This window comes from Aedes aegypti, chromosome 3, assembly GCF_002204515.2.
Source record: "Aedes aegypti strain LVP_AGWG chromosome 3, AaegL5.0 Primary Assembly, whole genome shotgun sequence".
NCBI classification, from domain to species: domain Eukaryota; kingdom Metazoa; phylum Arthropoda; class Insecta; order Diptera; family Culicidae; genus Aedes; species Aedes aegypti.
The window spans coordinates 202,599,284-202,622,789 of record NC_035109.1 but is presented as its reverse complement, the minus strand read 5'-3'; the positions used below and the strand labels follow the sequence as shown (position 1 = coordinate 202,622,789).

Below are 23,506 nucleotides of genomic sequence, written 5' to 3'. Positions count from 1 at the left end.
GTGTCGTCGCTCGGCGGCCGGTAAGAGAAACTGAATGTTCGAAAGGTTGTTGTCTGTAATTTTTGCTGCTGGCGCCAACTGTTAGCGTTTGAGAACAAAATAAACAGTCCCTATTGGTGAAACACAGCGGAGTACCTGGTGATCGCACGATAATTGGCGTAATCCACCTTGTCGCCCGTTTTGTAGATGAGATACACGACACCTTCCATCCACTCCTCCGGTAATACTTCCTCCTCCTCCCAAATCTTGAAAATAATCCTGTGTAGTGCTGTTGCCAGTGCATCACCACCGTATTTCAGCAACTCGCTTGGTTCATTCCAGAAGCTTTGTTGTTTTTCAACCGTTCAATCTCCGTTTTGAACTCTTGGAGATCGGGAGGCGGAAGTTTTTCGTCCTCCGCGCGTGCTTGCAAAGTTATTTCTGGTCGTCTTAACATTAATAATGAGACAATGGGTCCATCTTCTTCACTCCGAGTTGGTCCACTGCTGCTGCTGCTTAGCTATTGTGTTCAATTTACGATCGGTCTAGCAACTTTTTCATCATCTTTATTAACGAGAGTTTTAGCTCTCAGCTAGTTCATATCGGGACCAACGGCTTCAACGGAAGGCGTCACTATGACTTTTTACGTCACATAACTATCTCGGGGATGGTTTTTGATCCCAGATTCTCGGCGTGAGAGGCGTGTTTTCTAATCACTACACCAAGTCCGTCCCCTAGGCGGTCTAGGATCTTATCGTAATGGAAATTTCCTTGACTTCCCTGGGTACGAATGCGCAAAAAGAAACTTGAGAAAATAAAGCTCTCAGTAATTAAATGTGGAAGTGCCTTAGAAGCAGGATCTGTCCCAGTGAGGACGAAATGCCAAGAAGAAGAAATCCACCATCTACATCTTCTATCTTTCGAGAAACATACATTTTGTCTTGAATAGAGCTAGAAATTCCAGATTCACTGTCTTTGGCGCTACGTTGGGGATACCACCGGGAGCTGTATTTCAGCAGTTTCAGTCCATTCCAGACCATCGACTTCTATCAACTCGATGGTGGAAACTTAAATGTCATCGGCATTTCCGTCAACAATCATACGGTGTTGGCGGCCACGCGGTTGGGTAAAGCGTAGGAATGAAATCATCCACGCGAAAGAGATCGTCAGCTGGCGATACTGAACCCTTGACCTTCGCCATAATTACTCGATAAGCGTTTTCCTGGGGACTAGTATCAGCTTCCCGGCACAACTGCTTGAAGAAATAAGATTTTCTCGTTGCTATCTTTCATTAAAATGCGACCCGGAACAGCCGGAAGATCAACTTAGGTTCTCAAATGTTAGCTTTCGATCTAGCTCTCTGAACGTGTCTTCTGGCTCTTACTCAGGTTGCACGGTTGGTGCCCGTTCCACAAGTACGCCAGACATCAATGGATCCTAGGCTCAAGTTTTGTCGGCTGTTTCATCTATGTTTGAAGCGTCTTTCACTGCTCGGAGTGCCTCGACGAAAATATCCTTGTCGAAGTCCTTCATCTCATACTTTCGTTCTCTATTCCTTCTCCGCCAAACTTCGCAAATTGCCTGGTGTTTTTTTATACAGATTTCTCGAACTTTGCAAAAGCTAGAAACATTCACCATCCACGGCTCTCTGGGCGCCGATTGGAATTTGGCTCTGGGGTTCTCATTCTTATGTCTTCAGTAATTACTCCGGTTCGCTTGTTGTGAAAGAGGAAAAAAAGATAAAACTCAATCACACTGCGTAATAATCGGCTTATGGAAAGAAGCCAATGTGTTCCCCGGAACTACCTCATGGCATTACTTCGGGAGACGGGGGCTTCAAGTTTTTAACGCCGCCATACTTTAAGATCTCCGCTTCTGTGAATTGCTTTTTTAAGCTGGCTCCCGCTCGCTCTCTTTGGTCCTCCTGCCTCCCCTGGCGACGGAGGATGTCCACTAGTTCCGGTGAAGGAAAACGGCCGTACTGTGGGGCCCCGTCTACCAGCGGATATCGCAGGTGAAATAATACGCGCAGTCTTTGTCTCCGGGTTGCAGAGGTAGTCCGACAGTTCCGGTTTGGGACGTCCGCACTGTCGGTGCCCTACATACCCGAAGCTTCTCTTCATTCTTCGTTGGCTGGCTTGTCAGGTGCCGAGATCACTCCGACGATTCCGGTTGGGGGATAACTTTCAATTCATCGGCGCCCCGACGACCCAAGGCCATACCGCACTCATTCCTTCTTTTTTCTTCGTTAGGCTGGCATTCAAATGCCGAAGTCGATTTCAGTTGGAGAATGACTTCCGGTTCGTTGGCGCTCTGAAGACCCGATGCCAACCACTGATCTCTACGCTTCATGTCACTGCTCTACTCTCCACTTCCGCTGTAGGGCAGACATTATCTGTGTCACTGTCCTGTTTACCGCATTCCACTTATCTGCGTCGTTGCATATCCGTTGGATGACATTGTCAACGTTTACATCGTCACCAAGAATGGCTTTCATCTCCCCTCGTTCCAGATCGCACCGCGGGCATGCGTAAAATATATGCTCCGCACTTCCCTTCGTGTTATTCGGGACAGGATGACGACCTTGTGTGACCGCACCTGTGCAGGCATTGTCTGAAAAAACTATGTCCAGACAAAAACTGCGTCAGGTGAAAATTTACTTCACCATGTGGTCTTCTTATCCACATCCACAGACTTGGGATAAGCCGATGTGTCCATCTACCAGTCGTTGTTTGATCCTACTGGTGTTGCCATTTCCTAATGAGTCAGCACCTACTTTTTCTCGGACTCCTTTTGTGTGGCGGTCCGTGTAGCACTCGCTATCTTCCTCGAGAAGAAGACTAATAGATATCATCCCTGCTATCACACAGACTGCTTCCGATGAAATGGTGCGGTACGAACTTGAAACCCGCATAGCTATCAACCTATACGTATTGCTCAGTCGAGATCGATTCTTTTCGGTCTTCAGTGCAATCACCCATGCTGGACCTGCATATCTGGTGATCGATGTTGTGGCGCTAGCAGCCGCTGAGTCGTTTGCCATGATCCGGGATAACGCCGCTATCGTCTTCGCTGCTTTTTCACACACATAGTCGATTTGTTTGTTGAAATCAGGTCGATCATCACCCCCAGATGCTTAACTTCGCGCTTCGAGTCGATGATGCAATCACCAACCGTGATTCTTGTCTGCTACACTACCTTACAATTGCTTATCATAACCACTTCAGTTTTGTGGTGGGTCATCGCCAGCTTCTTATCCCGCATCCAATCTTCTACAGTATCGTTTGTCTCGGTGGCGAGTACCTCCACCTCCTCTCTTGCTTCACCGCCTGATGGTCGTTAGAAGTGTATGATTTTAACTACGGGTCTGCTTCCAAAGACCAGGTTGATTTTGGCGATCACGAATCCTTTCGGTTAGCGTTAGACTATTTTTAGATTAAATATCGATCCATGGCTAGGATTAGCAGTTTCAATTTGTGACATACATTACTTGCATATTATTTCTTAAAGTGATAATCCCTTAGAAGTCTAAAATATTTGAAAGTGAAAATATAGCATACCTAACACTTCGTTCGATGGGTGCTGGCATCGGCAGTATGCAATATTTACTCTCCGCCAGCGACAGCTGCTCCACGCAATTTGTGTACGTAATGGGTGTATGATCGTTACGGGTATAAAACAGCATGTACGCATTCCACCATCGTTTCTGACGCCTGTACTGCATCCTCTTCAAATTATTATCATACACTTCGCCCATGTAGTCACCTCCGAAGCACTGTGCCTTCATTTCTTCATCTTCGTTCATTTTGCACTCTGTGACTTCACCGTCGTCGAATTTGTACCACTTCTCAGTACCGTCTGGTGCTCTAAAATGGTGAGGTAATGATAAACTTACACCAAATGTAACATTACATTAATACTTACTTGTGGAGGATGTAGCTGAAATAATGACCACCCGATGCTTGTCCACTGTGCACAACGATTCCTGTGAGCTGGTAACGTGTTTCAGTAGATTCCTCGGATTTCTCATCATCAACGTCTATCACTTCTCCTTCAATTTTTGCAAGACCAGATACTGAAAATATCATAATCCGTTGTCATCGTATGGGATAGTTTAATAACGTTTTTATTGCTTTTACCTGTATATGGTCCCATATCTAACCTACGCGGGAATTCAAAATAATCGTTGAATTTGATCGCGCACACTCTCTCGTAGTCATACTCAAAACGCTTAAGTTGAATAGCTAGAACAGGCGGTAGCTTCCGCACACACAACCGTTTGACGGTTACCACCTGCAAAACAAGAAATGGTTATAATAGGTCGTATTGAGCTATTGAGGACTAATCGGTTACCTTTTTATCACATTTATCACAATGGTAAGCATCAGCGCCTTCCAAAATTTCTCCCTTGACATATTGCTCCAAGGAGTCGGTTAACGAACTATGATTCCTAATATCTACACTGAAAACACTGAACGGTTCCTCTTTGCTATAACGATGCGGACAATCTTGACAAATTTTCTGATCACTGAAACATCCTCCAAGTGTAGCACCCATCAGTTGAGGATAGCCTAATGCTTTGAGACCTTCATCCAGACTTTCGAACAGGGACATAAAAAACTCAACGGCATCCTGCTGTTCCCGTAAGTTGACCGGTTCGCCTTGCAATCTGAGAAATAAATTTGAATGAATGCTTTTGAGTGTGGATCATTTGAGATTTTCTGTTTATGGCTCAGATTTCTTGATTCATAAAGCCACGGGTTGTGAAAATCGTAACGTTGAAACTTTGGTCCAATAGGTCGACTGAAACTAGAGCCCCTCTAGTATTTTACTGTTTAATTCTGTTGATATGATTACATATTTGAACTTTTAAACTTTCAGGAACAACCTATCGCGGCGCAAACATCGATTCGATTGTGATGGCTAATGTGCGCCAAAGATTTCCCGTTGCGAACAACATTCGGTACCGACGCCCGCCGCGGTACAATCTGGAACGACTTAAGCTACCCGAAGTCGCAACGCTACTTACTTTCTCCAGTACTTTCCAAATGAATTGCACTGAAAAAAGTTTTCTCACGGGCTATTTCAAGATTTCCCCCTGAGTTTTTCTACTAATTTCTCTACCAATTTGTTTAGTTGTTACTTGAAAACATCTTCCAAAAATCCTACAAAAATTTGTTCTGAAGTTTTCATAAAAAAAACTCGTTTAGGGATTTTTTTTCTGGAAAGAATTCCCCCAGTAGCCGATTTTCCTGATATTTTTTCTGTTTTTTACATGGTGTTCATTAATTTAGCTCAGATGGGTTTGGTTTCAGACGGATTCTCGGTGCTTCAATAAAATCGCGTGCTTTAGGTATAAAGCGTTTATTTTAACTGATTCAAAAAAGACAAAGAACTTTTCTCATGTTCACCTTCTTCTCTCTCTCTCTCAATACTTCAGCCAAGGGACTCGTCAAAGTGTCGCCGTGCGACGCATCATTCTCCCCCCGTTGAGTCCCCTGGCTCAACCGAAGGAAGCAGACAAATCTTCGTTACAGCTCTTCGGAATTCTGATGTTGGAGTCTTGATGGTTACCACTCGTACAATCCCATCAGCGCCTGGATGGGTTGCCACGATGCGTCCAATACACCACTGATGTGGCGGAATGTTCTCGTCCTTCAGCACAACCATCGCGCCGATCGTTATTGCCGTCACTCCGCTGTTCCATTTGGGTCGTGATTGCAGCTGATGCAGGTACTCAGTCGACCAACGCTTCCAAAAGTGTTCCTTCATGAGCTGGACATGTTGCCAACGACTGAGTCGGCCAATCTTCACCTCTTCGTATGATGGCTCCGGAATGCTCAAAGCTGGTCTTTGGATAAGGAAGTGTGATGGCGTCAGCACTTCAACGTCATTGGGGTCGTTGGAAATCGGAATTAGAGGCCGGCTGTTCAGGATGGCCTCACATTGCGTCAGGAATGTCGACATTTCTTCAAAAGTTAGTTTTGTCTCGCCAACAACTCGTTTCAGATGATATTTCGCTGACTTCACGCCAGCCTCCCAGATGCCACCGAAGTGGGGGCTGCGCGGAGGTATGAAGTGCCATTGAATACCTTTGGAGACACAGAAATCATTCAGCTTCCTTTGGGTTGCTTGATCCTCGAATAGTTGGCGTAAAGCCGCCAGCTCATGATTAGCGCCTACGAACGTAGTGCCATTATCGGAATAAAGATTAGCAACTATTCCACGCCTGCTAATGAACCGCTGTAGAGCAGCTATGAAATTCCCAGCCGTTAAGCTCGAAACCACCTCTAGATGGATGGCCTTAGTGGCCATACATACAAAAACGCAAATATACGCCTTGTACACTACTGTCTTCCTTCCTGCTTCCTTGAGGTATATTGGGCCCGCATAATCGACTCCGGTGTTAGAGAATACTGGCGCCGGGGTTATTCTGTAATTCGGCAGATTTCCCATATATTGAGTCACTGGGTGTGGGTTGTTGCGAGAGCACACGTAACATTTCGAAATGATTCTCTTTATTAACATCTTTGCGTTTACAGGCCAAAATCGTTCACGGACAATCGAAAGCAATCCGCGCTGTCCGACGTGGAAATTGTCTTCATGTAATTGGCGGATAAGCGTGACAGTCACATGGTGTTTTTCGGGCAACAGGATCTGGTGCTTTCCGTCATACGGGATCGATGAATATTTCAATCTGCCACCAACTCTGATTAGGCCATCCGTGCCTACGAATGGAGCCAGTCCACTGTACCTGTTCCGTTTCTTGTCATTGCTTTGCAAAGCATGGAACAAATCCTGAAATTCATCCTTCTGCGTTATCTTCATGACCGCATGCAGTGCATCTGCCATTTCTTGCGCCCTGAGTGGCGAAGTATCACGAGTTTTGGTGCGGACGTTGTTGATGAACCTCAATACAAACGCCCACGCTCTTTGTAGTCGACGAAAGTTGCTTAATCTGGTCATGTCAATCGACGGCTTCTTCTACACAGTAGCAGCGACCACTACCGCTGGTTTGAGTTCAGGAAGTTCATTGTCGTTCAAGTGGATTCTGCCTTCGTTGTAGCTAGGAGTATGTTCCCACAAAACGTGAGATGATTTCCACCATTTCTCCATCGTCAAAAGCTCTGCAGGAAACACACCTCGCGAAATCAAATCTGCTGGATTTTCCTCTGATCGTACTGATTGCCAATTATAGGATTGCGTCAACTCGAGTATCTCGGCAACACGGTTCGAAACGAATTGATTCAGAGCAAGCGGTGATTTTTCCAGCCAGCATAACACTACTTGCGAATCAAGATGAAGTGTAACACTCTTGAACGGGATTTTCATTGCTGATATCGTTTTATCCACCAGTCGAGCAAGAAGCAGCGCTCCACACAACTCCAGGCGTGGAATCGTCATTGGTTTGAGGGGCGCCACGCGCGATTTACTGCATACCAGGTTGACTTCGACGGTTCCATCGGGAGAGATGCACCTCGTGTACAATACTGCCCCGTATGCGCGAAGGGACGCGTCTGCAAATCCGTGAAGCTCCACTCCTTTAGCGTCGCCCGTAACAACACATCGTTTTTTCTGCAAATTATTCACCATTGGTAGCTGTCCTCGAAAGTCGTTCCACATTTTCATTTGTTCATCCGGTAATACATCATCCCATTCCAGTTTCAGCCGCCATAAATCCTGCATAAGCATCTTTGCCATTGTGATGACTGGACCAAGGTAACCGCACGGGTCGAAGAGCTGGCCGACTGCAGATAGAACAATTCTTTTGGTCGGCACTGTTTCGTCAAGCGGTGCAACGTTGAAACGGAAATAATCTTCATGTTGGTTCCAGATGAGGCCCAGTGTCTTGATTGCACTGTTGATGTCACTATCTTCGAAGTTGGCTTGCATTTCTTGGAGCTCTGTCGGAATACGGTTCCGAATGATTTCACTGTTGGTGCAGAATTTGTGGACTCCAAATCCACCTCGTCGTAGCATCTCCGTCAACTGCTCGTAGATTTCGATTACTTCTTCATCTGTGTTTCCTCCGGTGAGAAAATCATCAATGTAACTGTTTTCTTCGATCACTTTTGCTGCAACAGGCAACTCCGAAGCTTCGTCTTTCGCCAATTGCATTAGAGCACGTGTCGCCAGGTAAGGCGCGCTAGAACAACCGTACGTAACAGTCGTCAGTTCGAAGGTCCCTATTTCGTTTTTCGAGTTGAGCCAAAGGATTCGTTGGTATTTCCGGTCGTCCTCATGGATTTGTACCTGGCGGTACATCTTCGGGATGTCTGCAGTTAATACAACCGGAAAACAGCAAAAGCGCAAGAGAATCGTGATCAAGTCTTTCTGCACTGTCGGTCCTACATCCAAAGCATCGTTCAACGAATGACCAGACGTGGTCTTCGCCGAAGCGTCAAAAACTACACGGATTTTTGTAGTCGTGCTAGACTCTTTGTACACAGCATGATGGGGCAAAAAATAGAAGTCGACTGGATTGTCGAACACTTCCACCATGTGGCCTAATGCTTGGTATTCAGACATGAACTCCGTATAGCGAGTCTTCTTCTTTTCGTCGCAAAACGATCGCAGTAGACGATCGAATCGGTTTCGGGCGATGTTTAAAGAGTCGCCGAGTTGACTCTTGTTATCGTTGAATGGCAATCTCACAATGTATCGACCTGAATCGTCACGAAAATGTGTTAGCTGGAAATGCTTCTCAATGGCTTGCTCCCTTGATGTCAGTGGCGATGCTTCCTGAACAGTTTCCAATTCCCAGAATTTCACCAGAGTGCGGTTAATCTGCTCTTCACGTAGATTGAGGTGACAAATGCTTCCTTGCGGACTGCTTGGGTGCCCCTTCACGGGACCACTGACGATCCAACCCAGATCGGTCTCCACTAACATTGGATTCCCATCTGCAAGCTTGATGCGGCCGTTCTTCACGAGGGTAAAGAAAAGTTCTGCCCCGATGATCATCTGGATTTCCTTAGGGACATGGAATGATGGATCTGCCAAATCCACACTCGTCGGAATAGACCAAGACCGGATGTCAACCTTGATCATCGGAAGGTTGGAAGTAATCGTTGGAACCACCAGGAAGTCTAGAATAGCGTTAAACGGATTAACGCGTGAGCTGATCTTGGTACGCAATTTGTACTTAACTCGGGTTTCAGCGTTGTTGAGCCCGCTGATCGGTAAGTTGATGCTTTCCATGGATAGATCCAATTGCTTGGCAAACGCCTCGGAAATGAGATTCGAATCAGAACCCGAATCCAACAGGACACGGCACGGCAAGCTGACGTTTCCGGACCCAGCTACAAGCACTTCGGCCGTCGAAAGGAGCACTTGTTGTTTCAGCATCAGCGACGTGGCACAGTTCACTGACCCAGCTTGTACAGCAACTTCTTGGTGTTCTTCAGGTTTCGCCGTTTGATCGCTTGGGACTCCGTCGGACTTATGAGCGGAACTCGATTTCTCGTCGTGTAGAAGACTATGGTGCTTCCTTTTGCAACTCTTACAAAACTTGTCGGAATTGCAATCAACTGTACGATGACCGCGCCGCAAACAATTGAAGCAAAGTCCCGCTTGCTTCACCTTGGCATACCTGCTGCTTACATTGAGCTCCTTGAATTGACCACATTTGTAGATAAGGTGGTCACCATTACAACAGTGGCATACTTCCTTGGTTTGCACAAAGTTTCTTGCTGGTTGAATCTTCTGGTCTGATTTTGTCTTCTGCTTTGCGGTGCTCGATGTTCGTTGATCGGCATATCCTGTCATCTTTTGCAAAATTCGGACACTTTCGCGAAGATAATCGATCATTTCGACGTACGATGGCAACTCCTCTTGGGACAATTGTGACTCCCACAACTTCCGCGTCTCCTTATCCAAACGCTTGGCGATCAGGTTGATTAGAATCATCTCAGCCAATCCTTCCACCGGTAGTTCGCGGTTTTTAAGTGCGTCGACATGTTTGATGCAGGTATCGATTAGCTTCCTTAATTCTTCCCCGTTCTCGTTCGTCATCTTTGGCAGACTCAGCAAAGCATCGATGTGCGTATCGATTATGAGTCGTTCATCCTCGTACGCATCTTCAAGCATTTTCCAGGCGGCAGAATAGTCATTGTTGTTAATGACATCCTGATCGATCTTACCGGCGGCACTTCCAATAAGGGCGTTTTTCAAATGATACAATTTGATAGCCGGAGATTCGTTCGGGTATCTACCCATGATGGTCTGGAACATGCACTTGAAAGAGTACCAATTTTCCAGATTTCCATCGAAAGTTGGTAACGGGACGTGCAGATGAGGTGGCAAATTATTCACAGGCGCCGGTTGCTGAGGCGGATTGAATGCGGGTGCCAATGCACTCAGCTTGCCTCGTTCCTCCCTTGCCTTCCATTCCGAAATTTCCGACTGGATGTTCACGTACAGCTGATCATACATTTCTTCAATCTGGATGTTTTGAACCTTGAAATCTTCTCGCTGGTCCCGAGGAACGACATCACAGATTTCCAAATACGTTTTCTCCACTTCATCATAACAGCGTCGAAGATTCTCCAACTGCAAGTTCAGCCAGTGAATGTTCTTATCGGGTTTCGTCATGCCTTCGTGGATCCGAATCATCTTTTCTTTAGCCATGTCACGTCGATCAATCGCCTTCTCCAACCGCTGCGCCATGGCTTTTTTCTTTTGAGCTCTTGTTTTTGACAACTTTTGCACTTCAATGGGTTCGTAGCTGGTTGATTCCTCATTCAACGCATCGAGAAGATTTTTGGAGGTTATGTTCCGAGTTGATTGTGGGGTCTGTTCTTCACTCATTGGTACCGTTCACAACACTTTTTCGAGGATGACGTGTATCGAACACGTTCCAATGCGGTTCGCGAGCACACACACACTACTGTACGCCGCGTCGAATGGCGGAACGCCGGATTTTTCCACACGGTGGAAATCGCGAAAAACTTCACTTTTTCGTCAGGATAACACCAGAAACCAACGTAAAACCATCGAAAACCACTTATCTGGTTCGAATGGTCCAAAATGTTCATTAATTTAGCTCAGATGGGTTTGGTTTCAGACGGATTCTCGGTGCTTCAATAAAATCGCGTGCTTTAGATATAAAGCGTTTATTTTAACTGATTCAAAAAAGACAAAGAACTTTTCTCATGTTCACCTTCTTCTCTCTCTCTCTCAATACTTCAGCCAAGGGGCTCGTCAAAGTGTCGCCGTGCGACGCATCACATGGGTTCTTTCAAAAACTCATGTACGATTACGAAATCCTCTAAAATTTTGCACCAGGATTCACTGAAGTGCTGAAGCACAAGAAAGGTAGCTTTAGGTAGGGGGAGTCCTACAGTTTGAATTTTCCAAAAACGAATAATAATATTTAGATTTTTGTATTCCAGGATTATACTAAAACGTATTTTTGCAATGTACACAAACTATGACGTTTTCATGTCCAAACGTAAACTGTCAAAAGTCTCAACCTGATTCGATCTATTGAAATAATGTGAAATTTCATACAAGTGTAGCCGCAAATTTGTCTTATAATTTAACTTGAATTGTTTCCGTTCGTTGATTTTAGTATGCTTTGCAAAATTTATTAGAAAATGTAGAATTTCCCTTTTGGTAAACGATTGCAAGTCCTTTTTGGCGGAACAGTGAAAATGTTAACCTAATTTTTCATAAATTTAGGATACAAAAAACGAACCGCAACACAAATGGAACATAAACCACAAAACTTCCGGTCTTTGGAGTCCTTTTAAGTGCTGTAAACATGATGCATTTAAGGCAAATGAGCGCACAAGAAGCAACCACAAGATAATAATGTCCAGCCATCTATCCATAACTCGATAATGCAGGGATCATCGAGTTACAGAACACTAAACCAGTGCAAATGCGATTCAAGGGACCATCGAGGTAGCCATTAACACCAAATTTAGCTATGGACCAATGGACCGATGCACGAGTTCATTATTTGACGTTTTAGCGGTGCCGTGTTATTTATGTGACAATGGCAACGAGTGAATATGGCACCGCTCAAACGCTGATAAAGAAATTGGATTCCCAAAGACATACGATTGGTATGCCGCTGATCAAGGCGGAGTTTATGGAACTGACGTATGATCTTGCTAATATGCTTCATAAGCTGTACATCATGTAAAGATTGAACCCACAAGCCATGTGCTGACATACGAAGCACCCCTTGGCGTTACTGTGGGTTTGGTGTGAAACTTTGACGGTGCAAATTATAGTGTCCGAGCATAGAGGACATACACTCAAAAAATCCAAACGTCATTGCTACGTGAAAAATCACGTAGATCATTCCAAATTCATTTTACTTCCATTTCACCTGACTAAGATAAAGATCATTAAACCATTCATACCCAGCAAATAGTGACTCGGAAATGTTTACTGAGGTTACCTATCGCACTTACGTGGAATTCACGTAGGTGCCTAAGTTCATTTTTACATCTGCATATTGTACGTTCATTCGGTGTTGAACTCAAATCCTAAGATGGCACCCTCTTGATTTTTGAAGAACTTCAGAAGCTGCTGCTGCTTTAAACACTGCGTAAGATTGATTTCAAGGTAAATATGCTTTGAATACCTAAGAAACCCTGCATTACTTCATATTTTATACGTGATTTATAACCTCTATCAATTATAGCACGCGAAGGCTACAACTAGACAGACTGTTCGCGCCAACGCGAAGTTTCCTATGAGTTTGCCTATGAGTCCTTCCCACCCCTGTCCCTACTAATCTCGAGCCGCCGCGAGTATATCGGCCTCCAATACCAAGCTAACAACCACCCCAATTTGCCCATACACACCACTTCGATAGTTTTGCTTGTTTCCCATTTCCATCCATTCGAGCGACAAGACCGAACGTGTACCTGCACGCAGGCAAGCCGACCATCCATCCATCCCAGTTATGTATAGCATAGCATAGCATAGACTGACTGTACATGTCAATGGTTGCTACTCCGTGATTGATCGGAACTGGCAAGAATTGCACTACGATCCAAATGAATAAGGGATAGGAGTTTCCGCTTACTCTCGAAGTGCAATTTTAGATCTAATATTATTGATCAATAACGGCGCCGGCCAAGTCCTTACAGTCAGTTGGGATGGGAAAGGAATGTTAGGGTGTAATGATTGTTGCTTCTAGAGACCGAGAATACCTCTGCATCTCCACAATCACCACGGGAAGGGTGTTTATTAGTGAGGGAGGAAAAGATCTGGGAGTCACCTCTGGTCGGTGATGCGATCCATGGACAAGGGGGAAATATACGACTTATATTTAAAGCTAGTTTTGTATTTTTGTCTCGAGAAGTTTTTGGTAGAAGCTTTAAAAAATAGGTCAACATCTATAATGTCGAAAAATTCAAAAGACGTTTTTATTAATGTCGAAAATTGAAAATTACATGTATATATTTTAAATTATATGAAACAGGAATAATGCCGACACTTGTAGTGACGAACCATACACACTTAAATTATTTCACCGACCTCAGTAAAATTTTTCGCCGAAAACCCAACAGCTGAGAGCTCGGTAAATTTTAACGCCGAATCTCGGTACTTATTTTACCGAGATTTCGGCTATCCGAATTTTTTGCCGAGATCTCGGCGAACGTTACCGAGATTCGGTAAACATTTACTGAGATCTCGGTAAAAGTTTTACCGAGAATCGTCAAATTATTACCGAGATATCAGCTGTTGGGTTCTCGGCGAAACCGTTTAAGTGTGTACATAGTTTGTTTGAAAATGACATATGAGTATTACTGTGCATTTTGTCTCGATATGGTAGAAATTTTAAAAAATACGTCAACATTCACAATGTCGAACAATTCAAAAGATAATTTTTAATAATGTCAAAAAGAGAAAAATATATGAATATTGAAATTGTATAAGAAAATAGCATAATGCCGACACTTATAGTGACGAACCATACAAAGTTTGTTTTAATATTACATAAAAGTTACGCTTTCAAGAAAAAATGTGTTATCATAAGCATGAAACGAACTCACCAGTTGGTAATCCATTCTCGACTGAACACAAAACTGACACTGACAGCAAAACTTCTTGGCGTTCCGAAAACAAACCGTCTTGCTTGGGCCTTCCCAAATACCTACCCAGCAAGACGCTCCAAAACAGGGGAAAAAAAAATTCCCCGGCGACGAAAACACGCGCGAAACCGTGAGCAAAATCTATCGGACGACGCAAAACCGAACTGTCCTGCTTGGGCTTCACGAAGCACTACCCAGCAAGACACTTCAAAACAGGGGAAAAAAATTCTCCGGCAACGAAAATACGCGCGAATCCGTCAGCAAAATCAATCGGACGACGCAAAACCGAACTGTCCTGCTTGGGCTTCACGAAGCACTACCCAGCAAGACGCTCCAAACAGGAAAAAAAAGGAAATTCTCTGGGTGCTGCCATAGTAAACGCGTCTTGCGATGCGTGCGCGTGTGCGAGCCCGCAAAGCAGAATATCAACAATAGGAAATCCTTTGATCGCATCGCGTTCGCGGACGCGGACGCGTTACTATGGCCGCACCGTCTGGCGACGAAAACGCGCGAAATCATGAGCAAAATCGATCGGACGACGCAAAACCGAACTGTCCTGCTTGGGCCTCACGAAGCACTCCATCCATCCATCCCAGTTATGTATTGCGTGAAGAAACCCGCCCGAGAATCACACCACCATCAGCGAGCAGATCGATTGCAGCATCCCAGTACATAAGAGGCAGTGGAAGTTTCCACCATCGCAACCCCACCGCTGCGTATGCAATGTTTGCGTCTACCTGCCACCTATTTAGGGAACTTGCGTGCGCAGCTCTGGATTCAGTTTTCATTCAACCTTTGTAAAGTTAAGACAATATAGAAGTTTAGTTCAGTTACCAAACCGCCTTTCCCTCCACCAGTGGAAGCCAAATAGCCTTTTTTAAGGCTAGAGTTGTTAAGAGCCCCCTCCAGTCGAGCTATCAGTCCTGTGTCCTGTTGCTTCCGGCATCAGGTTGGCGGACGATCATCCGATCGTGCCGTTCCCGCTCACCCGAGCAAAAGTCCCAGTTGCACGCCGCAACACAGACCGAACTCACAAAATTGGAAACAGGATTCAAAATGCTCAGATTGACAATAAAAATATCACAATCGTTTAAGTTTGTTTACATTTTCCAATTGGGAATTAGTTTTCTTCCAAAGCCTATTAGAGATAAGGTTGGTCTCTATTCCAGTTAAATTTAATGCAAAACCATCTAGGTCCTATTGAAATGCTTCGTAAAGGCTACCGGAAAATCCACGTAGTTCTCACGTGTAGCGCCGGTGGAATGGACGAAGTTTAAAAGTTCATGCGTTGATTCTGGGCTAACTATGATTAACGTAAGAGCTACGTGAAAAGTGCGATGGAAAAAACCCACGAATGTTTTCACGTAACAATGACGTTTGGATTATTTTGAGGGTAGTGTTCGGCTATAGAGGACACATTTCATTGCATACGATTTTTGGTGTATAATTCAACCCACCATAAAAATGAAATGTAGAAGTTTTTTTTTTTCTCGTGTTATTTTTTACTAAAATATTGTTAATTTTTAGACTGTACAAAAATAAACGGTGAAATTTATGTAGATTTTGAAATATAACCAAAAGACAAAAAGTGTCCGGGTATAGAGGACTCCCCCCTACCATTTTGTTTGAAAAAGAGGCTTTAGAGACTACCCCGTTTGGCATAAGGCATAATGGTCATTTCGCATAATGGACGTTTGGCATAGAAGAAAAGAAATTAGAAATTTAAATAGTGCTACTTAAAAGAAGATCTGGTGATCAAAAGAAAGGAAAATCGTCGATGAAAATGTTAGTAGTTATAATGCCAACGTAGGAAAGAAGGCCAAATTGTCAATGAAAATGTTAGAAGTCACAATGCAAACCATTAGTTTAACAACGTAATGAGAAAGAACAGCCTATGACCAAAAGAAGGGAAAATCACATATGAGCATGTTAGCAATGGTAATGCCAAAAGCATAGCAACTCAGTTTTCAATGATTATGTCAACCGTCCATTATGCCAAATGACTATTATGCCAAACGACCGTTATGCCAAATGGCGTCCCGCCTATAGAGACCTCTTACTAAAATTGAGATTTTTGACCAAGTGTCTAAGAACAAACCTGCCCTCAGCCAGCTATTTTTCTATTTTTTTCTGAATCGTTCGCGGAAAAATGAAATTTACAACACTCGGCAAGGATCGTCTGGGCTGCTTGGGCTATGGCTTGGAGACAATGTGAGATTTACTTACTTGAAATGGCTCCACAGACCACGCGGTGTATAGTACTGCAGAGCGCTATGGCCCAAATGAGCGAAAATGGCTTGAACGTACTTCAGTATTCCAACATGGTAATTTTTCCTAACCGAATCATCACATTCTTGAATAGGCTGTAAAAGTACACGAATAGAATAAGAGGTATTATAGTAACAAATCGCGTCGCTCCTCTTCCAACAAACTTACATGAGAATCTAATTCCCCGCTAAAGTCCTCATTGGGATCGACTGCAGCTCCCTGCGCTTGCAGTATTCCGATTCGCAGTGATGGCACCATAAAGAGCTGCTGCAGAACCGAGTTCATGTAGCAGGTAGCACCAGCATTCTTCAGGCCGCAGAATCCTTGCGGGGGTCGAGGTCCCACCGGTGGCAAATATTCCCATTCCCGCAACGGCTCAATGTCAACGCAAAACATATCCAGTAATGTCTTGACCAATATCTTCATGTTGTCCACGGTGTTTTGGCATAAGGCAACCAGCAGGTCACAAGCTGCAGATATCGTATGCGGATTGCGACACACCGGCGGAGGAGCTTGCGTTTCCAATATCTGATCGTTGCGGCGCAAATGGAGATACTGCCGGGAAGCACTGAAGAGATAGTCATCCGTGATTTCCTGTAATGAATAATGAATATAAAATCTACAGATGGAACGGTAACGGCTCCCCAGCCCGTTATTATCAAACAAATCTCAATTAAATATGTGCTCACTTGTTGATTTATAGAGCTAAACTACATGTATAGGCATCATTTCATAAAAAAATCATAGGGCCCATGCACATCGTATACAGAGGAAACTGAAATTGATATTGATAACAACTTCCGAAAGAAACAGTATTTTGCAAGCTGAAACACTTTTCATACGATGCGTATGATTTGCATAACTTGTTTATGAGGAGCATACAAATTAGATTCAAGATTCATATGAGGCCCTATTACATTTCGTAAGATGTGCTTATGAAATGCAAAGCATGCCTTGTTTGAAAAATGTAGAGAATGTAGAGAATATTCAAATTTATATTTCTACTATCGATAATTCTACGTAGAGTGTGGTGTGAGCACAGCGGCTTGGCCTAAATATTGTATCGCGTAAAAGAAAAATAAAACAAAAAACGATCACGCATGTCCGTAAAATGTAAAAGCAGACCCAATCTCTTCAGGGTCACCGGACTGCTCCAAAAACAACAACCGAACGTCCAAGCCACGCAAACCGAAATCGTCTGGACACCTACAATGGATGGAAAACTTCGTGAAAAGCGACTGACCGAAATGAGTAAATTGTACAAATACACCTACCGCATTCCGATCAAGCGTAAAAAAACACTTAGTAAACGAAACAGGGATTGAATCCTGAGAAAATTGAGAGAATCGCTCACGTATCGCTCTCTGTAACTATCATAACATGCTGCACATTATGAGAGACTGTTTATCGTATACTGCTACAAGTTTGATCAGATTGGGGGGATACTAGTGCATGATAAAACCCCTCTAAACATGCTCCAAGCCTGGGGGACACTGTTGTTATTGGAAGTTCGTGGATTGTTTATCGTGCCAGTAAAGAAAAACACATATCCCCAACGGTAAACAAGCGAGAAAAATGGATTTTATCATCGCTCTCTCGTTGGGGCTCTCGCTCGCTGCTTCCATTTATCAGACTTGTTACACCTTGCGATACAATGACGATCGTGGACCGCAACAGATGGGATGTTTTTCTTCGCTTGCTTTGATCGTGCTTCATTCTCAAATGAGAGCGAATTCTGCAACGCCTGAAACGAAATATGACACACTCCGGAAGGTAAAAATTATCGTAACATCTAAAACAAGTTCTGGTTTCTATTATAAAGGACTTGACCGCTAGGTGGCACTAGTGGGCATGGAACTTTTACTTTTGTTCTGCAGATATTTCAGGATCCTGACCATTTAGAAGGATAGAATCTTCGGCAAAGTTGTTCAGTAAGTTAAGGACTATTATTATTCGAGCTAGTTGACTCGAAATTTTGCCACCTGGCGGCGTTAGCGAGCATGAAACTTTCATTTTGCTGATACTTCAGGATCCTGACCTTTTAGAAAGATTGTATCTTCGACAAAGTTGATAGCTCAAGAACCATCATTATTTTAGCTAATCTCGAACTTCAATGATTTGAACTACTGAACAACTTTGCCGAAGACGCCATCTTTCTAAGTAGTCTGGCTCCTGGGATATTCGCAAAACCATGCGTGTTGTACAAAGTACAACGCGCGACTACTCGCGTTACAAAAATTCGCGCGCAACCAAAAGGTTAAACTAGAAGAATTTTTTGAGAACTTGTGAAGAAATGGTGCAAAAATGCCAAGAAACAAAAAAGTTAACGCGATTTGATTATTGTTTTGCGGTAATAAATAAAGCATAACACAATTTTTGGAAAGATTCACACATAATATTACTTGCAAAATCTTGGCTCGGATTCTAACATAATCTTCTAGAGTTCTAGATTCAATTTTACTGAACCAATAATGGCAAAAGCCCACATTTGTGATAAATATCCTTGTTAGCGAAAATGAATAAGAGTCCTTTTAAAAAAATGTTATTTTTTCAACCGACATGCATATTTTTGAATGATTTTTATATAAGAATAGGCTCGTATACACTAAAATTAACGGAAAACCGATTTCTCATTTTGGAGTTGAGGCCATTTCTATTGCTTGCCTTGAAATATTATAGGATTTGAGGATTATGCAATAAAAAGGGCATAATTTTAAAACTGGTCCTAAGATTTTTGGGTTTATTCTACGACTGGCGTGAGGTGAGAATTGTCGGTGTCGTATACCGAGGTGACAATTCTCGACTCGAGTGAAGTGACTCGCCGTGTAAATCAAAAAGAGAGTCACTTCACTCGAGTCGAGAATTGTCACCTCGGTATACGACACCGACAATTCTCACCTCACGCCAGTCGTAGAATAAACCCGTTTGTTTTTAAATTTTTTAACTAAAGGGGGTGGGTGTCCTCATGTTGTTACGGCTCATACAAAATTTGCAGTATATTCATACAAAAGGCGGTGATTGTCAAAATTTGTCATTTTTAGCGTTATGAAATATGTGAATGATAGAAATCGTTTAGCACAGTTAACATTGTTTCTGATAATAACGGTCTGGAGAGCACTGTGTTAATAAACGAACTACTCAAAGCAGCAATACTTACCGTTATCAAGTCACTGCGCTGGGCTTTAACCTCCGGACTCAGATAGCACATTAGCTCCTTCGTCAGACACAGATGGCCTTCCAGTAGATCGTCGTGAACCTGGATGCCGCCGGTGGTTTTAACACTGTCCCTAATCGATCGCAACCAGTTGATCTCCTGCACAAGCAGTTCTTCGCAGTTGGGCAGAGGCCAGCTGTAGGAACACCCATAGTTCAAAATGCGACAAAACAGTTGAAAGTAGTCGGCACAAGTTTCCTGATGCTGCGGGATGATCGTGTGAAGGAGTTTGACCAGCAATTTGACCATAAACAGAAATGGCCGCCGATCGGAGGCGCAATAAGTACTGATGAGGAACAGCTGCTCGTACGCGGTTTGACGAATGTGGCGCGATGGATTCATAAGCACCAACGACATGATGAAACTTGACCAAGCATTGTCCCGGCTAAGCGTCTCGTACGCCCCATAATGGAGCACCAGTGAAATGCAGAGTACCTCCAGCGCTTCCTTACAAACGGCATAATCGGTTTTCTCCGGAATGCTAATGTTTTTACTGAAATCTACCATCGTTCCGATTGAATGCAGATTGTTACCCGACGCTGCCCAAGCCAAATTGATAATTGCTTTGATGGTGGGCATGTCAGGCAGGCTCCACTGGACAGCCGATTTGAACAGATTACGACAACGATCACCTTCTAAGTCGGCTGACAGCATTTGCTCGGCAATACTTTCGGTCAATTTCAGGGCCATGGATCTGATGGTTAGTTCGGCATTTCCGGTAATTGCTTGAATGGCTTGTTTCAGGATTTCCACTTGGGATCTATCGGCGTCCGCGTAGGAGTTCAAAGGATCTTTGCCAACCGTGCTCAGAACACATCCCACGATGTAGAGGAAGAATTTGACTAGCTTAAGCACGCAATGAAAGGCAGCACGTTTGGTGTGCATGTCGGCAGTTGGTAGAAAGTTGTTCTTTGTCAGCAGATCGAGAATGAAGTGTGCAGCACCGCAGTGCAGCCAAGACGATTGCAGATGAAGGGTCATATCGCTTCCAGGATCCAAGGCGGGCAGTAGCATAGCGTGCAGCACTTCCAGATTGTACAACACTCGCGCTGGACTGGGATCAATGAAGAGTGATTCCGGCGTCGGTATACTGGTTTTGTTGGTTCCATCGGAATTGAAATTACACATAGACTGGATGTTGGTTACTGTCAATACATCCAGCGGAAGCAGGTGCAGCAGGAAACCGCAGCATTCTCTTAGCAAATCATGTTGAAGGTCACTTCCCAGCTGGTAGATTTTGAGGAAAAAATCTACATATAACGATTTCTGTGAAATGATTACTCCGGGCAGCATGTCCTCAGATTCTGACCGCAACATATCCGGGCAAGGTCGAGGTGGCGAACCGGAACTACTATCACTGGAACTATCCGGAGAGCTTGCTAGTCCAGATCCACTGGGCGTGAGTTTTACGGTTATTAGCGACTTATCGCGAATGTTGTAATGGGACAGAGGATATCGATCGTCATGTATTTCAATTAGTTCTCCGTTGCAGTTGAACAGATCTATTTTGAGGTTGGTGGTGGTGGCTTTGATCTTTTTCAGCAGATTACGCTTGAATGAAAATATCGTTTCATTGCTGTGTGTAACCACCATCAAATCCTCCAGCTGCCGACCCGGGTTTTGAAAACGAATGGACAAGTTAATGTACTTTCCTCGGGAGGCTCGGCTCAGCGGGAGTAGCATTCGTTCCCCTGTATAGTTTCTATCACATTCTTTGATGTATTCCAGAAGGGCACGCACCACTCGGCACATCTTCTCTGCCGTTTGCAGTCTTCTACAGATAATATCGTCTACTGCTATCTTAGCGTTTTCATCGATTATATCATTTTGTACAGTATCGTAGTAACTTTGGAGCCTATCACAGCATTCGCTGATAAAATTTTCGTGGAACTCGCAAACATTGGCCAGTAGTCTCGGCCCCAGGGCTGTTGAAACTTCCTTCAGCAGATCGATTGCCTTGCAGGCAATTTCCTCGTCGGCATCCGTAATCACCCGCCACAGATAGTCCTTGCCAATCAGATCCTCATTATCGAGCACGTAGCCGCGTTGTTTGCCTTTTAGGCGTTCCTCTTTGGAATTGACTGCCTTGAAGAATCGCTCAAAGCACTTGATTCCACTTTCGGTCAGCAGCACGGGATCCAGCTTGAGTAGGTTGTTTTCGAAAAAGTCTTTATTGATTCCAGGATCTAAGTCCGGCTCATCGCCCATCAGTTTCCCAAACCAACGGAAACACTCTTCGCGGTCACTTGGAAACGCAGCATTCACCGCCAGACATTGCCAAATTTGTTTGGCCTGATCGGCGCAAAGCCACAGTTGGCCATCCTTAAGCAGGAATTTCAGGAATTCCAACCTCTCCTGAATCTGTTGCGGATGAGGATACCGTTTGTCCAGGAGCAGATGCATTGGATTTATCGACGGGTTAAGCTTGACTTGTGCTCGTACCTTATCCATGTACTTGGTCAAACTGGTGGTCACTAGAATCACGAGCGTATGATCGTTTTGTAGCCTATCGATAACCTGCCGCCTGGTTAGGACTTGATGCACTCTCGGGGTATGACTTGAAGTCGTTTCGTACAGTGTGCAAATCTCCCGTATCAGTCGTAACGCTGGTAACGCCCATTCGTCACCGGCTTTCAGCTCCTCCACACACTTATCTAGCCACATAGTCTTCTGAGCATCCCTCTCCTGAGAGCAACTATAGTCCAAAATTTTCACATGGGAAGCTAACGCTTGATCCAGCACCTCTGGCGGAATATCGGCACTGTGAGCTAACGTCCAGAACAGTTTTAAAACTTTCTGCGCCATGACACCGTTTTTGTCATCTTCCGCGAGACGACGATTCAGTTCCAGTAACCTTTCCCTTTGCTTTTTATTGGCCGTCTTCATGCTCGCTTGGAAGCACTTGAATAGATGGTCCAGCTGTTCCGCGTTGAAATCCCACGCCAGCTTTGCCAAGAGATCGTGGACATTTTTCACAATGGCTTCGTGCTTACCGGCCTGCGCGCGCCAAACTGCATCCAAATCGTCGAAAGTGAGCGATTTCTCCTTAATGAGGAACCGCAAGATCTTCTCCAGCTTTTCGACGTACTGGGGCTGATGTAGGGAATCGCGAAGCACAATGCCCAGTACATCGTTGTCGCGGATCCATTTCTGAAAGCGAGAGGAAAATTTTTAGTTGTTTCAATAGAAAGTAGGGAACAGTATTTATACATCAACTTTTTAATAATAGAGGGCCACTTGAGGGTCTTGACATATTGTGGATCATAAGTGACAAGAGTGGTGCGTTACAATGTAAGATCTACCGGGTCAGCAGGGACGAAAGTCCATGGACTTAACGGATCCGGCTCTTAATATAGAACCCCATAAAGGCCTACGTCAACCCTAGCATGGCCTCCCTACTTGCATAGATAACCATGAGATCATAAAGGCGACTATTCCAGCGGAGATGGATAGCGGCTCTTAGGGGGACCCATAAGAGATGATTAACCAAAACAAACAACTAGCGGAACGTGAAGGAGAGGCTTCTGGACCCATCAGTAACCGGCCAAGATTCCCACCAAGAAAGGAGGCAACCAACATCAACTTAAGTGAGAACAATGTGGGCAAAAGCCCAGACACTGTGACGACAGCAGGCTTTGGCCGCTCCAGTGCAACATGTGAGGTGATCGATGGTCTGGGACTAATCGAGGCCCAGATCGTAATAGGGAGTACCTCCCGAAAATGCAGGTAGCTGCTGAGCAACTCGATGTCATCATCGAGTTTGTTAAGAGCAAAAGCAATATCAGCAAAGACTTGATAACAAGTCTACTGCCCATAACTGCATATTTGTAACATTCGACAAAAGTAGGCATTGAGTAAATGGAATACTAAGTGTGCATTTTATGGCAGTATGGGAGGAAACTAAAATTTATAAAAATTATCAGGAACTCAAAAATGCTTATTTGAGGTTGATATTTTGTACAACTCATATCGCATACTAGGTGAATTG

At 44.2% G+C, this 23,506-nt stretch overlaps 1 protein-coding gene across 1 annotated transcript in view; it reads right to left on the bottom strand.

Moving 5' to 3' along the window:
- The window catches only part of LOC5572484 (probable ubiquitin carboxyl-terminal hydrolase FAF), a 97,590-nt gene that overhangs the window by 30,043 nt on the left and 44,041 nt on the right, over window positions 1-23,506 (bottom strand). The window contains exons 5-11 of the mRNA XM_021849710.1: window positions 19,462-22,668; window positions 16,473-16,898; window positions 16,263-16,399; window positions 4,333-4,648; window positions 4,119-4,272; window positions 3,904-4,054; window positions 3,540-3,845 (exon numbers count right to left, since the gene is read on the bottom strand). Of these exons, the coding sequence (XP_021705402.1) occupies window positions 3,540-3,845; window positions 3,904-4,054; window positions 4,119-4,272; window positions 4,333-4,648; window positions 16,263-16,399; window positions 16,473-16,898; window positions 19,462-22,668 (4,697 nt within the window). The remainder of the gene's footprint in view (window positions 1-3,539; window positions 3,846-3,903; window positions 4,055-4,118; window positions 4,273-4,332; window positions 4,649-16,262; window positions 16,400-16,472; window positions 16,899-19,461; window positions 22,669-23,506) is intronic.